Genomic DNA, 17575 nt, shown 5'->3' on the forward strand with positions numbered 1-17575 from the left:
AAAATAATATCAATTGAAAATGCCGGTAACATTCAGATTAAGATTATTAAGATCTAAGTTTCACTTCTGCTGACTGTAATTGGTGTGATCTGTGCAAGCAGCTTGCAGAGCATGTCTAAATGTTGTAAACCCTATTTTCATAAACCTGCACAGCTCTGTTTTGTGTTCAGTACGTTAATATTAAATGGGTTCGGTAAACAAACTCCCTTTGCTCCACTTGCATTGTAAATCATGATAACAGTCACTTCTGAGCCCCCCCCCCCCCCCCCCCCCCCCCCCCCCCCCCACCATTTGCTCTGATTATATCAGACCCTGAGATTGTTTTGTGAGATATCACAATCCAAGCATGTTTTTTTTAACTGTAGCAAGGTGACTTCAATGATATTTGAAAGTTCAGGCGATTTTAAGTGGAGTTACGTGCTGTAGGTGCTTCACTGGGATTATGTTGGAGAAAAAGCAAAAAGGTAGAAAAGAAGACAAGAGCGGTTTCAAGAAATTTTCACGTCATCCGTTTTTTTTTTCTAATTTAAATCAGTTTCATATGTTTAGTCTCATTTGGTTTGGGAGGCAGCTCAGGATATTACCATTAAACGCCTACGATGATGCTTTGAGACAGGGCGTAGACTTTGTTATATTTTATTCATTACTGAAACTGTAGTGAGGAGAATCTTTAGACATTAACAGTGGACCATTACTATTAAGTACCCATTGTTATTTATAGCACATTGCTGCAGTTTTCAGATAGTTTTATTAACATTAATGTGAAGAACTCTTTCTCAGATGCAGTCTTATTGAAAACTGAAGCGTCGATGCAGAACAACTGTGGTCTATTACTGGCAAACTAAGCTTCTATACTGCACCATAATCCTGACTTTTTATTGCTGAATGCTATAATACATGTTACAATACTGTGTTTTTTTTATAGCACAGTGTTGCTATAATAAATTAAAGAAGTGACATTCGTTTCTTGTTCTTTTCCCTCCGCAATATCAGCTGTCATTGGTAACCCCACAGGAACTCTTTACTCTGCACTTTCACTCATTCAATCATTGAAAACAGACCGTGATACTCCTCTCCCCCTCCCCTTCCTCTTTCCTTTCAAATATAGCAGCCTTTCACTTTACATCTTGACACTTTTATGTCTTACTTCATGACTTATATGGTATTAAAACTATACTGTATTGAAAATGAGGAAGCGTAGAGGAGAAAACATGATTTAGCTGCATTAGCATTGTATTCAGGTGCACTCTGAAAGTACAGCCACAATACATCAGTGCTGAAGCTTCACCGAACAGCAGATGGATCCAGTTGAGGTCCAGATGCATCTCCGGATCAGCGTCAAGTCTTTGGAGGATTTTTTCCTTTTTTCGTTTTCCTCAATTTGTTTAAGACACGCTGCAAACCATGTCAAGAGTGAAAGAAATGGGGGCACGTTGTATTATTTTACATTATTCTAATTACAAATTATTATAATAAGCTGCTATTAAACAAAGCGCGTAAAGAAACATTTTTAAATTGTTTGTTTTTTCTAAGTTGTCTGTTATATATAGATATGATATTGGTTCATGTCTTGATTTAAGTGTCTTTTTTATAACTGTATGATTCGTAGGTCAGTCTTAACTGGTTTAACAATAAAAAACAAAAATGATTTCTCATTATTGAAAACGTAACCAGTGTCCAAAGAAAACTGTCACAGTGTGTGGAAGCGGACTGTGTGGAGTGTGAATAATGGACCTAAACGCAGACGCAGAACGTGGAACGTACCTCGAATTAACAGAAGGCGAGTCGTTTAATAAGGCTGATAAAAAGGTACAAACAAAGGGCAAGGCACACTCATGCAAAACTAAATATTAACCTAAACTGGGTGAACTAAAATACAACATGAAGAACCCTGACATGAAGATGACAGTGAACGTAAATGTGAACAAACCTGGACATGAATACATGAGACCTGGAAACATGGTGTGAAACAACATATGACCTGACAAGGAATGAATGAAAACACACAGACTAAATACACACAGGAGGTTATAAGGGAAAGTGGAAACACATGGGGAAACAGCAGACTGAAATGAACATAATTACATAACAGGGGAAGCGAAACTAAACACAATGAACATGGGACAGCAGACCTCTTCAAAATAAAACAGGAAACATAATGAGAGGCAGACATGACAACACACGAAGGGCGAGGGAGACTTAAACACAGTGAATGAAAAATGAATGAAAAATAACGGCAACCTAGGCATAATAGAAATGAACTTAGAGAACCTAATGAGCCTAAACATAAACCATAAACATCAAAATATATTAAAACTCAAAACGCTGGGTCAAATGGCCCAGGATCGTGACGAGAGCCTGCAAAAGAAGTTCGGAGAGCCTGGAGAAATCACAAGAAAGTCCGACTCCTTGGAAGAAAAATATAAAGAATTTGGGGTGGTTCGAGACTTTTTTCACAGTAGTTTATTTAATTATTGTGTCAAGTTTAAATTTCTGTCAAAGTTCAAAATCTGCAGTTCCATGCTGATATAAATGTTGACACAGGATTTTGTTAGTTGTGCAAGTTGATATGTGAGTATAGTAAACGCACTACAGCAAAGGTCACAAAAAGGTTATAGTGGAGCCCACAGGGGACAAAATAGCTGTCAAGTTATTTCACTCTGGTGCAAAGTGATAGACCCACTCAATGAATCAACATTACAGACTGCTGTCATTGCTAAAATGTTTCAATGGCTGGATACAGATGACATTCTAATGAATTTGATTAGATATGATTACAAATAAACTCTGTTTGTGTGAGTGGTGATTGGCTCGAGTGTGAGTTTGACTCTTTATAACAGTGAAAAGGAGCAGATTGAATAATATTGGAATGAAAAGCTCTATTAATGTTCCACAAAATTCAAACCATGAAACAAAATAGCTTTATTATACATGAACGCTCTTTTACTCAAACTTCCAGAAATTTCTTATGAATTTTCACACCTCTGTAAAGCATCCGGTCCCAGTTTCTCTCTGTCTCCGTCGTGCCCCCTCCTCTCTCTCTGTCTTTGTTGCTGTCCCTGTCTAAGTGGCCGGGAGGATTAAAAGTGTTTAATTAAGAGGTGATTATGTGACAGCTGACCCAGCAGGATCAGGAAGGCTTTATTTTATTGTACCCCATTCTAGATGATATACACCACGTCTCCATATGTCTGTGCTTATTTCACACCTCTCTTTCCCTTCCCCTTGTTAGCTTGCTGTCTAATTTAAACTCTGATTCACTGGTTTGTCCTTTTTCCTACATGATTTCTCACTCCCTTAAGAGTCAACCACTCTGGGTTGATTTGAAAGTGTGTGCTTTGTTACCAGTTAGCAAAAACACTCAGAAAACAGTTAAAACCGAGACCAGTGCAATACGCGAAGTTAAACACTGGTGCTGTATATATTGTATGTGTATTTGTTATTCCTTGATAATCAAATGATGTTTTAAATGCTGCTAAAACATGTGGTGCTGTGCGTGATGTTGCACACATGAAATATTAAAAGTGTGGCTAATATGAGCGGGCTAATGTCAAAATGCCTGTGTAGATGTTTGACATCCCTTCTGTCGTGTGGTTTAAAGTTGGTTTATGCTCACACCTGCACTCTGTCTTTAGGTCATTTAGTTGGTTGTATGGTTGTATTTATCTCACAGGTTACATAAAAGAAGATTGATATCAGTACAGAAGTACCTTATAAACCTGGGTTGTTTTAAAAATAGCAAAAAGGGGCAAATTGTCTTGTTACTAAAAGAAATCCATGTCCATGAGAAAGTGGGCCTACTGCTTACAGGATTTATGATCTTAGTAGATGCTGTCTTGATGCCTTTATAGTCTTGATCACCGGTTTAAGACAGCGTGATGTCCACTTTTTGAATTCGGATCTCATTTAGATTAAAATATAAATATTAGAGTCTACAAAACCAGTAGGTGTTGTCAAGGTGATCCAGTGCTTTCCTGTATTTGTGTTTGTTCATTTGCTTGTCTCTCGTTGTGTTAGAGTACAGTTACAGAAGGAGACGATGATGACAGAATAAAGCTGAGAGTTGATAAGCACAGTATGTGGTGAAAAAGATGGCTAAAACTTGTTTACATCAGTGGTGGGAAGATGAAAGTAAAGGGAGAAGTCCCACTAATTCCCCTTTGTAGCTGTGTGGATGAATATTGCCTCTATGGTTTGTGAGAGAAACAAACAGACTTTTACTCTGAAATGCAAATAATTGATGGGAACTAGAGCAGAGAGAAACATCTGGGACATCCTATAGATGCTTTTACATCCAATGAAGCAGCCATCATTAGTGAGTTGTGTTTATTATCATCATATGGCTTCACATCTGCCTCTGGTGCAAAACTACACGATAGAGCCAACCTGGATATAAATACAACTGGACAAAAAGGCAACTTTTTCTCTTTGTGTTCGACAGTGAGAGCAGAACTGTGAGCCAACAGGGACCTTTGTCCTTTAAACACGCCATCAGTCTTGTCACAAATGAGCCCTCAGGAAATATGTCCACTAATTTAGGTCTCAACCCACTGAAGAAGCAGAGGGTTATATTAAGCATGTATGTGGTTGTGTGTGTGTGTGTGTGTGTGTGTGTGTGTGTGTGTGTGTGTGTGTGTGTGTGTGTGTGTGTGTGTGTGTGTGAGATCCAAGTGTCTAGAGAAGAAGGCAGACAGATGGGTCACACAGTTTTCCCTCTGTGGGTCTGGAGCTGGAACAGCTAATTAAATCTTAATTAAATATGACCTGTCTGTCCCTGCACGTCCCCGCCCATGAAAGACATGTATGTGTTTATGTGTGTGATGAAGATGCACCAGCTGAGAGTGCGAGTATAAGAGTAAAGTGTCTTTTCTTGTTCACAGAAATATAAACATGTGTGCATATCTGTATACTTATGCTTCCATGAACTTTGTGCTTAAAGGATGAACTTCAGTGTCTCCTGAGCTTGTTGTGTGTTTGAGGATGATGAGTGCCACAGTCAGTGTTAAACTTTGTTCAAATCCTTCCAGTTGATCCAGCCCCTTGCTTCTGAATCGCCTGGACATACTTGTAATTTAGAGGGAACTTGTCATGTAATATACTTGAATAACAATGATTAGCTAAAAAAAAGGATAACATTTGAATAAAAAATCTGATCGATCTAGATATACTGTATGGATCTGGACACAACATAAGTCCTCCATAAAGTTTTTATTATTTTGTGCACACGATTGCATAATTGAAACAGAAGTGCAAACATACTATGCTCATTTCCACCTCTGTATTAGTTGTAGTTAGCAGCTTTGCACTGTTCATGGTTCAGAATAATCCACATTTAGTTTATCCACTGGCTGAAACAGTTTCTGTTACCTGATTGGCTGACCCTTGCTGTTGAACAGCAGTCAGAGGAGGACTAAGCTTCCCTGAAGATTTCTGGTCTTTTTGACATTATGCAGAGCCAGAAGCACTGCTTGCCACCAGGCAAACAACTTGGGGCCCCAGGTCAATACGGGAGACCCTGAGGGCTGACAAACTTCAAACTTCAGCAAAGGCAATGTGCAAAGTTTACAATGACAGTAGGAGAGACCTGACCTCGCTAAGGGGACTTTGCCTGACTCCACTCACTCTGTTTGCAAGTGGCAAGCATAGTTCAGTTTAAACAAACCTAATGACAATGATGAAAGAGTTATACTTCAGGGAGAGAGAAAAAAGTAGAAAAAGGTAAAAGAGGAGAAAAGAAATCACAGTTTTGCTATCCCGCATGATGCTGTGTGGGTTCTCTGTTATTATTTGCTATTTATTTCTTCAGTATGTTACATCATGTTTATCTTTTGTTCATTGTCTGTGTTTGTTTTAAAATGTGCATGTGAGGATGAAATAACCTTACTTGCTGTAGAAAAAAATCTACCTACAGTACAAATAAAGCAACCTAGCCTAGCCTAACCTAGCCCAAATAGTGAGTGGAGCAGATAATAATGATAAAATTAATGCTAAATAACTAAATGCTGCGAGTCTAGTCTTAACTATGGGAGAAAGACAGGATGTAATAATGCAACTTCCACTAGAATCACATTATTTCATGTAAATTATTTTGGCATTTAGCATTAGTTAAGTTAGCTAGCCGAGCAGGAAGTGTGTTCAGCTCTGCTAGCTGGAGTATGACCTAACTGAGCATGCTCATCCAGGAGTCAGTGACACGATACAGGCAATCCACTTGTTACTGTAGCTAGCTAGCTACACTTGCTGGCAAGCAGTATTAACACTTCATAACCAGTCAGTGTGGTTTAGGTATCATTACCAAAAAAACCAAGGTCTCTGCCATTTCTATTATAACGTGTTGCCTATCAACTTTTATTGTTTCTGGTGTCAGATAATTTATAACAAAGTAGTGATGACGGTGGGAGGGATTTTTGCCCCGGGCCCCAACAAACCCTAGAATCACCACTGTGCAGAGCCAAATTTAGCAAAAATCTTATCTTAGCTTCCAGACTTTAGCAATTGCAGAAATTCTCATCTTATTATTTAAAACTATGGCCATATTTATTACTTGCATCCACTATTGTAAGTGAAAAAAAAACTTTTAGTAGTTTTTGTGTTTAGTAGTTTTTTTTTAGTAGTTTTAGTAGTTAATTCTTTGGGGTCTCCATCTGGTAATGAAATCGTAACACTAAATCAATAGTAACTTAAAGTGTGTACAAATCTTTAAAACAAAGTAAATCTAGAAATTGCAGCTAAATAGTTAAAAATTGAATTGGTGAAAATTTTAGCTAGAGCTAAGAGTTCGGTAGCGCCATGTTATCATGTTATCAGCCATGTTCTGTCAGCTCAGTTTGCTTGTATGGTAACTCATACATGCCAAAAAACAAAACTTGCCGTTGTTGGAGCGCAGTGCTCTGGCAGAGATGCCGTTTGTGCCTATAGGATGATGAACACCAGTACCATCCACTGCTCCGCCCTCCCCGGGTTGCTTCAGAAGCTCTGTCAAAGTCCTGGAGGGAAGAAGAAAAACAACATTTACACACTTTGAGCATCCTGCACACAATCTGAGACAGTAGACAAACAAATTGCCTAACGAGCTTTCACAAGTGCACTCACGCACATCCACAAAAAGGGAAGAAGAGAGGAGAAAAGTGTGATATGAGGCAAAGATAGAAGAAGGAGAGAGAGAGAGCGCTGAAACAAAGAGGACCAGAGGGAGAATGTTTGAAAGATTGCTTAGCTGGGACTGTCAGAAAGATAATAAAAATAAAAAACAAAACAAAACATGGATGTGCATATAATATAAACTGCCATTTTTTTTTTTTTAGCAAAACAACTTTATCTCAACAGCTTTACCTGCGGATAAAGATTATTTACATCAATAAAACACAAAATGCTCTGAATTCAATTCAAGACAGTGGAAGTGAAGATAAAAAGGATGAGTCTCTGGTTGTTTGCCAGCTGGGAGCGTCAATCATTTATAAGAAATAAGACAGCTTCCCCTCTTGCTGTCTTTTACTGTTTGATGCCTTTGAACAAGTTCTGATGCCGCTTGAAAACTGGAACACGGGCAGGAAAAGGCCTGCAGATTTAACTCTTTGGGAGCACGCAGAACTTCAGCTGCAAATGAGACTTGGACTGAGTGTTATATCTGATGCACAGTATGACGTTACTCTACTTTAAATGTTTTAAAGACACTGGATAATGGCCATGTGGGTGTACTACATCGTGGGGGTACTTCCTTACTTGCTTCAGGATGTGCTGTATGTAAAAATTGTGGAAATGCACAGCTGATTTGGAAAAAAACCATCTTGAGTCAGCTATGACAGGCAGGGCTTCGTGTATACTACTGTTTATAGGGTTTACATGTAGTATATTATACGTGCAGACTGTTCTCAGTGGTGTGCATACATTTAATTCATTAAAAATGCTAAGCCTAACCAGATTCTAAATATCCCACTTGTAACTTTAACCTAAATTAATGGACCTTATGTGATGGGCAGTTTTCACGACCCTCTGCAACGCCTTCTGCTCTGCCTCGGACCGGAAGGCGTTGCAGAGGGTCGTGAAAACTGCCCAGCGCATCGCCGGAGCACCACTTCCTGCCATAAAAGACATCTACAGGAAGCGGTGTCTGAAAAGGGCTGGGAAAATCATCAGAGACCCCAGTCACCCATCACATGGACTCTTCACCCTCCTGCCCTCTGGGAGGCGCTACAGGAGCCTCCGGACTAAGACCACCAGGTACCGGAACAGCTTCTTCCCCACAGCTGTCAGACTCCTGAACTCTGCCTCCTGACATCTGACCCACGTTAACACATGGACTGAACATACACACACCCACAATGGACAACTGTACCCTCAAACACACAATAATAACATGGACTGAACCACCACTCACAACCACTAGCACTTTATATAGATACTGTAGAAATTATCCACATATCTAATTTATCTTAACTGCACTACTGTATAGCTCTGTAAATATCATTCTGTACATACGATAATTTTTAACCCTACAACTGTTTACAACTTGCATAGTTCCCATTTCTGTATAACTGTATATCTCAGATTTCTGTAAAGTTATTTATTTCTTATTCTGTATAGTTTTTCATATTTATATCCTGTTCATAGCCTGTACATAGCTTGTACTCACTACAGCCTGTACATACCTATAGTTATAGAATATTCACAACATACTTCATACCGTGTACATTATAACATACCATAATAGACCCATTTCTGTAATATACTTACATATCTATATTATTGCTAATATATATTGTAATATATCTATATCACTGAAGCACTTCTGGATGGATGCAAACTGCATTTCGTTGCCCTGTACCTGTGCATGTGCAATGACAATAAAGTTGAATTCTATTCTAAATTCTATTCTATTCTATGTAATGTCTGCAAGAATGAGGGTTTTACAGGTTTAGTCCAAAATAAGTCACATGGAACAAACAGGCTGAAAGAGCTAAGCAAAGATTTTTGGAGAAGCAATGGCAGAGAAGATGGAAAATGTTGGTTTCAAAACTGCAATTCCTGCCCCGCTTGATCACCGTTAATTGCTAAAATCCACTATTTGCTTTTAATAAGGCCAAAGAAAAAGAAACACTCACTGAATTATACTCTATGCCACTGCTGACTTAGGAGTCTATAATTGGTTCTTACAAACTTTCTAGTGTTTTGTGTACATGACAGGAGAAAGCGTGCCATCAACGTGTCGTTTTTGACAAGGAAATTACTGTGACATAGTCAACAAATCAGCTGTGACCTCAGAGCTGCTTTCAAAAGACCCATAAATATTTCCTCACTGTTAATCTCACTGTTGAAACCTTCACACAGCCTCCCAAAATGCATTAAAGCAATTGTCTTTTTATTAGCCTGCTGTGAAATGGTTGCCTGTGGTCATGAGAGCAGTGAGCATGAAAACATTAACATCAGCACAATATAGTGCAATCAAACACAATACACGTGCAAGAGGCAATGAACGCACCCAGCTTTGTGTGTCTTTGCGGGTCATTCAAACTCAATTCATCAAATTTAAATTCTAATAATTAAAAAAGGAAACTCTTATGTGACAGTCACATGGAAAGATGCACTTCTTAATAGGAATTATGCAAAATTTTAATGTCTGTTATTATTTTTTTCATGCATCATTTTTGTGGCCATTTTGAAATTCCATTAACCAGAAAATTTACTTAGTTCTATGAATCTGAATTGAGCAGTTGACACAGATTGGTGGATGCTTAAAGTCCCTGAAATACTTGTTTGATGATTTGGAGGCCTGTAAAAATATTATGTAAAGCAGTTTTACATATACAGTACACGTAATGTTCTTTAAAATCAATTCAAATGAGATATAAAAGCTTCAGTATAAACAAATTATTCTCAGGCAAATCTCAGATGGTCAGGTGGAAAGTGTCTGGTGAACCGACCTGTTGTATAAAATGCTCAACCATAGTAGAAAAACACTATATTAGAAGGAGTGATGACTATGTGTTTATGCATTTTTCCTGCTTTTTTTGTTTATCTGGTCCACCATCATTATTATTATATCTTATTTCTTTATCCACTGTTCATGTATATGCAGTATATCAGTCTTAAAACTAGTAGCCTACACTAGTTACTTACCTGCCTATTTGAATTTAAACATTACTGTCGCTTGGGGTTGATAACTGTCCCGTTTTAGCCAGGATGTCCTCGTCTAATGAGTAAAATTGGTTCGTCCCTTACTCTAACTTAAATATTCCTTTTATATTGACCGTTACCTGGACGAGTACTTGTGTCACAGCCCTCAGTGACACCCGTCATGTGCACCAGATGTGTAAAATAATACGTCATTTGTGAAAATATGGTGCCGTTTGGTCTGCGTAGCATAATACAGTATTTTATTTAAACATTTTTTCTTTTTTGCTTATTTTTCAAAGGAAATGCCATATTGATTGTTTTAAATGAGGTATTGATTTAACTGAATACCAACATTTTACTGCATTTTTATTATAAAAATATGAACATACAGTACATATTTGTATTATGCCCAGCTGGTTGTGCATTGTGCTTCTGGCACGCCACAGTGTCCTTTATTTGATAGCTAAAAACTTGGCAACCCTACTGTCGCTGGTTGTTCTTAGCAAACCGTGCACTTACCAGCAACAACATTTGCAATGTTGGCTGTGATTGTGGTGCTAGCTACTGCATTTTAGGAACATTTGCAGCGTGTTGTGAATGTAAATTCATTTACACGAAAACCTAATTAATGCTACAGCACATAAAGTGTGTTGCTTTGCCTGCAATGCCTGAAGAAAATCTGCTGTTAGCTCGCTAGCATTATCAGTGCTAACGTTCCTTCAAAGTCTTTGCTGCTATCAGAAGAGAGGGGAACTGAGGACTGAGAGCAGTAAGCATGGAGCATTCACAACTCAGCTCAACTCAGCTGTTATGAGTGCTCTTGGGCTCTTGACAGAGAGAACACGCTTATGTACTCAAAAGAGAATTTCAAAGTATAGAAGTAATAGCAAAAGTCTTCAATAACAAGCGACAGAGTTTAGTTATTCCTTTAGAATTTGTATCCTGTTTTTCCTTTCACATTTATTTTGGTTGAATGTTTTACTGATTTTTTAATTCAACCCAACTTTTTTGCCAAACTTCTGTTTGTTTAAACATCCTGACTCAGTGTCCTGACTTTGATCCTGAATCCTTTATGAGACTTAGCATAAAATTAGCTATACTGTAGCTTATTATTATCTGACACTTGACATTATGTTGTAACTGTACTGATAAAATTTGTGGATCAGTAGTTTTGTTTTTTCTTTTGGAAGTTTGTGGTCTGTTGGAGTGAGCCAGCAGTCACCAGTAATGTTGATTCTTGATCTGATTCTGCCATGCAGTGAACATCTATAAAAGTGATATTCTAGTCCTGCATCTTTCCCTTGAGGAAATACATTCTTCACTTTTCTGTTTATTTATCTTAAGCAAAATCTATTTCAATCAAACAAAAATACTAACTTCACAGAAATGTGATCTAAATTGAAATCTATTCATTAGCTTTTTAATAAGCAAATCACCCTAAAAACTTGCTCTTCACCTTTGATGTTTCGCAGACTTTAGCCAGTCACAGGACTCTCAGGACCAGACCAGATGAGACTATAGACTAATATGACAGACATGCCAGAAAAGCATTTAAAGCAGTATATTGTGGTGGCTTAACAGGTTAGATGGAGTCCTTGAGCCTTGAACAGCATGGCTTAAATCTCAAATCTTGTTTGGTGGGAGGAGCTTAGAACAGAGAGGTAAGAGCTGTCAATTTTTACATTTTGGCTTTTTTTTGTGTTGTTTAAAGATGGCTGCCTACGACAGCTACTCCCAGGTGTGAATATGAAGGGAGGTGCTGCTGTAAAGCTCCCAGCTCAGCAAACCTCCCCTGGATAATTTTCTAGCCGAATAACTTTTTGTTTCTTTTCTGTTTTTCTTTTTCTTTTTCTTTCTTTCTTTCTTTTTTTTAAATTCAACTTAGTGGAATTTCACATATGACACATGCTCTCTGGGCTGAATGTGATTAGGCTGAGCTTACTGTCAACAAAGGGAAAAAATGAGCAACTCAGCAGTTTTATTAGAAATTATTACTTAAATTGTCATCATTTATCATGACTATTAGCTTACACCTTTATCTCTAGCATTATTTGGTTGAAACTAGCATGGCTAAAAACACAAAGTTTGAAGTTAGAGAACAAGAATGAGATTTCCACAGGGATATTGTGTAACTGATGGCTTAAAGGGACATGGAAGCATAAGCAGTACCCACAGACTGGATGGTGTGTGCCACATAATGTATCCACACATGCATCTCAATTGCCCTTTGATTTTCTGCTTGCTAGCTAATACATTTTCTCATTAATATGTGTCCACTTCCAATCCATTACTCCATTTGTCTTCCTGTTTCATCCCTCCACCCCCACTCACACTGTCTCTTGATTTTCTTCAGCCCCCTGCAGAATGCTTATGAGGGCTATTGTTGAGCACTTGTTGTTCACTGCACCCCCTATCTCCCTGGAAGCATCCTCTCGTTCTTTCGCTTCTCTTCTAATTCTGTTTTATCTCCCCAACTTTCTGGGTCTGACTTTGCCCCCCCTCCCCCCAACACACACACCCATTATCTCTCCCACATCTTTATTTTCATTGCTATGAGCCTTTTATCTCTCCCTGTATCACTTCCTCAACCCATCGTCTCTGTCTTCCTTCTCCTCGCGGCCCTCTGATTCGGCCCGTCTTGCACTCTCTCACCGTTGTGTCTGCTCCGTCTCTCAGTCTCTCACCCTTTGGCCCACTTTCTTTTCCAGCCTTTTCTTTCCCTTTAGCATCCTCAGCCCTTCTTCCCTTGCGTCTCTTCCCCTCCCTGAGGAACCTGTCACAAACTATTCCAACTTGCGATATTAGCACTCTTGAAATGAGACTGAGTGATGCGAGGACATCGGAGCTGCATATTCAGATTCACAAAAGGGCTCAAACACTGATCGGACTTTGCATTAAAGGCATAAGTTTAATTGCTGCTTCTGACTATCTCTACATTGCTGTATGAGGTGCGTCACAGCAGCACGGCTAAAATGTAGAGGAAAAATGCTTAAATTGTGAAAAAAAATTCAGATACCATGTAAACCTCCAATCAGAAGAGCATCCCCCCAGTCTGTATGATGAGGGAAATCTGGCCCTTTCGTGAAAAGGGGAAGAGTGGTAAGAGTTGGGTAGATGCATGCGGGTAGGCCTACACACATGACACACATTAAGTACACACTATATCCTGTGCCTGCCTAAGTTTGTAATTGAATAAGAACAATTAAGGTTATTTTTCCAAAGTGAGCATTTTGGAGGTTAACCAATATTCTCTGTAAAATGTGAGCTTTAAATTCCTTCATTCATTCATTTCCTAGAGCTATGAGTCCTTCTGGAGGCATGACGTTGGTAAATGGATTTGTGTTTATATAGTGCTCTTCTACTCTTACATACACAGCCATACAGAACTCAAATATACACAGTTATATATACACAGTTATATATATATATATATATATATATACACTATATATTCTGTTATCTGCCTTCAAACACATATGAACTTGAATAGCATCATATTTTTAATACATAGAGATTAATCTCTTGATCCCTTTGCTATTATAACTGCTACAAGTCCTCTGGGAAGACTTTCCAAAAGTTGTTTATGGGAATTTTTGACTTTTCTTCCAGAAATACATTTGTGAGATCAGACACTGATGTTGGACGAGTCTCGTAGTCTCCAGTCTAATTCATCCCAAAGGTGTTCTATTAGGTTGTGGTCAGGACTCTGTGGAGGAAAAGTTGGGAACATGAAATTTTCCCAAATGTCTCAGTGTGCTCGATTTGGGCATGGAATTGATTAAAACACCTAAATTCAGTGATTTCGATGGGTAAATGAATACTTGTGGCAATTGAGTGTATGTTGTTTTTTATATATATCATGCATCACTTAAACAGTGATGGAAAATTGGAGTCCGGTTTCTTGCCCAACAACAAGCAGGCTGAAAGAGTGTGGTATTAAGCCACTGTGCTTTGAATTAGCAGACATGCTACTAATCTATGCTGTGCCCATGTTCATGCAGCATGACACTGGATACCTCTGGAATCTCCCAAAAAGTCATTGAACTAGCTCTATGGAAATAATGGATTGGATTGCATTTATATAGCGCTTTTCGGGGCCCTCATAGCACTTTACAATTCATTCACTCTCACATTCACACACTGGTGGAGGCAAGCTACAGTTGTAGCCACAGCTGCCCTGGGGCAGACTGACAGAAGCGAGGCTGCCATATCGCGCCATTGGCCCCTCTGGCCCCTCTGGCCATCACCAGTAGGCGGCAGGTGAAGTGTCTTGCCCAAGGACACAACGACCGAGACTGTCTGAGCCGGGGCTCGAACCGGCAACCTTCCGGTTACAAGACGAACACCCAACTCTTAGTAAGCTATATACAGCTGCTATATCCACTCAGGTATACTCATTAACATAAGTAGCTACTCATTATATGGCAGCAATTCAATGCACTGAGGCATGTAGACATGGTCAGACATGGAGGTTCAAACTGAGCATCTGGGCAAGAAAAGAGATTTAAGGGACTTTGAATGTGGCATAGTTGTTGGTGCCAGATTGGACGGTCTGAGTATTTCAGAAACTGCTGATGTAGTGGAATTTTCCCACACAACCATCTCTAGGGTTTACAAAGAATGGGCTGGAAAAGAGAAAATGTCCAATGAGTGTCAGTTTGTTGATACCAATTTTCAGAGGTATGCAACTCAGTAATGCTAATTTCAAGCTTAATTACTCCAAATGGACTTCCTCTGCAACACATGATGTTATATAACCTGAATAATAAATAAAAGTTCATGCACATGCATGCGCATGCTATTTAAAAAATAGCAGAATGCACAAAAATATCTGCTACAGATAATACAGATTATTCCAGTGAGGTTTGGAAGAACTTCTGGAAAACTCCAAAGAAACATCTCCAGGCAGTCTGCTCAAAGCACCACATGCCCAGTTTGTTCCCTAACAGGACTTCCTGAACACCGCAGAGTAAGAAAACACAAAAGCTGCTCCTGATATCTCCCGAAATTATATTTGATAAAACATAATCAACTTTAAAAAGCTAGCAGGCGTGGATCTATTGAGACTCATAACAGGGACAAATTAAAAGCCCTTATGAGCCACCAACCAAGCATGAGTGTGTTTTCCAGTCAAGCATTATAATATGTGCGGTAATTGCTTCAAATGGAGTCAGCCATCTACCGTCGTAGAATCCTTTCAGTCGTGCGCAATTAGTGATCATTCAGATGTTTGCAGGGAAAAGGATTAGTCTCTGGAAATTGCGCTGATATTCACGCAGCGTGAACCCTCTCAAGGGTGAAACATGTGGCGCTTGATTAGTCAGTGTGTGCCTTTAAAAAAAATATAGAATAATGTGTACTGTGATTTGTATAGGGTATTGTTCTTTAGAATCAAGGAGACCTCACAACACCAAGGAGTGTGTGATGTGAGTTGTTTTACTGAAAGCTAAACCCAATCACATCTTGGTGCGAGACACACTGACAGGCTGATAAGAGGTTTGCACTGAAAGCCACACAAGTTTATAAAAACATGTATATTTTTATTAGGTCAACTCTGTTGATGTGTCACAATATTCAGTTATTAAATTAAAGCAGCACATGGGTGTGTGGGTGAAGTTTCCAAGAAAAAAACGACTCTCAAATAGTCGCCTTATTTTACCTCACTGGCAGAGAGAATTAATTTTCATGTCCCTGTGATATTCATTTTCACAGCTGTAATTTCATCAGGAAACAGTTATGAAAGGTGTTCCACTTTGCTTTTTACCTGAAATGGCATTGAACTACTGTTGATGGAACGCCTCTTATCCTCCAGATTTTTTAATATTTTGAGATTAACTGTCCCTCAGCCTTGCCTTTACTCTATTCGCTCCTGCAGTCGGTCTTCAACTGTAAAAAAACTTAAAACCCTCAAAACATGAAGATAAACAAACCCACAGGATGTGTTGAATTAGAAACATTTGGATTTAATATAAAATGTGATTTGTGTTAAAAGGGGTTTAAAATATCAGTGTGTTTAATAATACTGTGAAACATCCTGAGCACCGCTAATTTCTTTATATAAAGCCAGACTTTATTGGCACTTTTTAAAAGTGAGCGATAGTGCTCCTTGATCTCTGAAGTTCTGTCAGTTCAAAGGTTTTCTTTGAACCTTGGCTGCTTTTTCACTCGTTTTCTGTGCAGTCCTTGTACCTGACTCATTTCAGAGGAATGCTTTGAATCATTAAAGCATAAAAAAGGGACCAATTCAAGGGATTAACTAGTGTCATGTCTACAATTGTTTGCCTGCCTACAAATAGACCAATTTTAAATGGAATTTTTGGTACTTGTTCCCATTTTTGTAGTCTATAAAAACACCAAAGATAACACAGTTTGATGGAAATAAAATAGCATTTTTGCATCAACACGGTGACTCTTCAAGAGATATTAACTGAAAAGTGTGCCACATCTCAGCGTGGTGTACAGTGTGCATTTAAAAAATTAAGGAAACTGGACAAGTGGAGGGCAAAAAAGAAGTGTCAGTTCTAAAAAAGCCCAACAACCTATCTACTATCTACTCAACTATTCTGTTTGATTTTTTTTAAATGTAAATTTTTAGGTCAAATCTTAACCGAGGAGGTCAGCACTGAGTGTCTATAGCGACAAGTAAAACACAGTGGAGGCTCTGCCATGGTTTGAGGCTGTGTTTCAGCCAGTGGTGTTGGAGATCTTGTCAACAATTATGTAATTATGAATGCAGAAAAGTACCATCAGAAATTGATCCACCATGCAACACTATGTGGAAAGCATCTTAATGGTACTGGCTTAATTTTTCAGCATTATGATCAATGATCCCAAATACACTTCTAATCCAGAAGAAAAATATACCTGGATAGAAAAACACACAGGGGAGCAGTCATGGATTGACATCCTCAGAGCCCAGAACTCAACATTAATGTGTCGTGGTGCGACTGGTGGTCTTGCGTTTTGTTTTTTGTAGTCTCAGGTGGAAAGGATGAGTCCTTCTGCTGAGTCCACCTGTGGGAAGGGCTATCCTGGAGTAACACCTTTGCACCCGTTTCTCATTCTGGAGATGTTGCAGTGGTCCCCTGTCAGATCGTCATCATCCTTAAGGTGTACTCAATTACTTCCAGAACTTTTCTGAAAGTAACTTTGTCTCTCCTTGCTTCTGCTAGTTGACCAGTATTCCCTCTCTGTGTCCCGGCCTGCCCACTCTCACACTGGGCCACCCAGACCTTCCTCCCCACACATTTCTCTTAGGAAAGGCGACTATCATTACACTGACCACATTGTGCCTGTTTCCCTCTGATCGTCTGTTATCTCCCTGTTTCCTGTTTGACAGATTCGCCTTATGTAAATCTGTAAAACTGTGGTTTCTCCGGTGTCCTCTCATTGCTGCTCTTGTTGTTTTTTTTAGTAAACTTTCCAAAACTGTCTGCTGTTCAGGTCTGCTCACTGGGTCTGT

General features: G+C 39.0%; 1 protein-coding gene across 1 annotated transcript in view; it reads right to left on the reverse strand.

Moving 5' to 3' along the window:
• Positions 1-17575, reverse strand: part of LOC146388911 (protein shisa-8) — a 115596-nt gene that overhangs the window by 63777 nt on the left and 34244 nt on the right. Inside the window, exon 3 of the mRNA XM_084926483.1 lies at positions 6871-6986. Coding sequence (XP_084782609.1) covers positions 6871-6986 — 116 coding nt within the window. The remainder of the gene's footprint in view (positions 1-6870; positions 6987-17575) is intronic.

Source organism: Perissodus microlepis, chromosome 4 (genome assembly GCF_051167445.1).
Source record: "Perissodus microlepis isolate ML-2025 ecotype Zambia chromosome 4, ASM5116744v1, whole genome shotgun sequence".
Lineage (NCBI taxonomy): Eukaryota > Metazoa > Chordata > Actinopteri > Cichliformes > Cichlidae > Perissodus > Perissodus microlepis.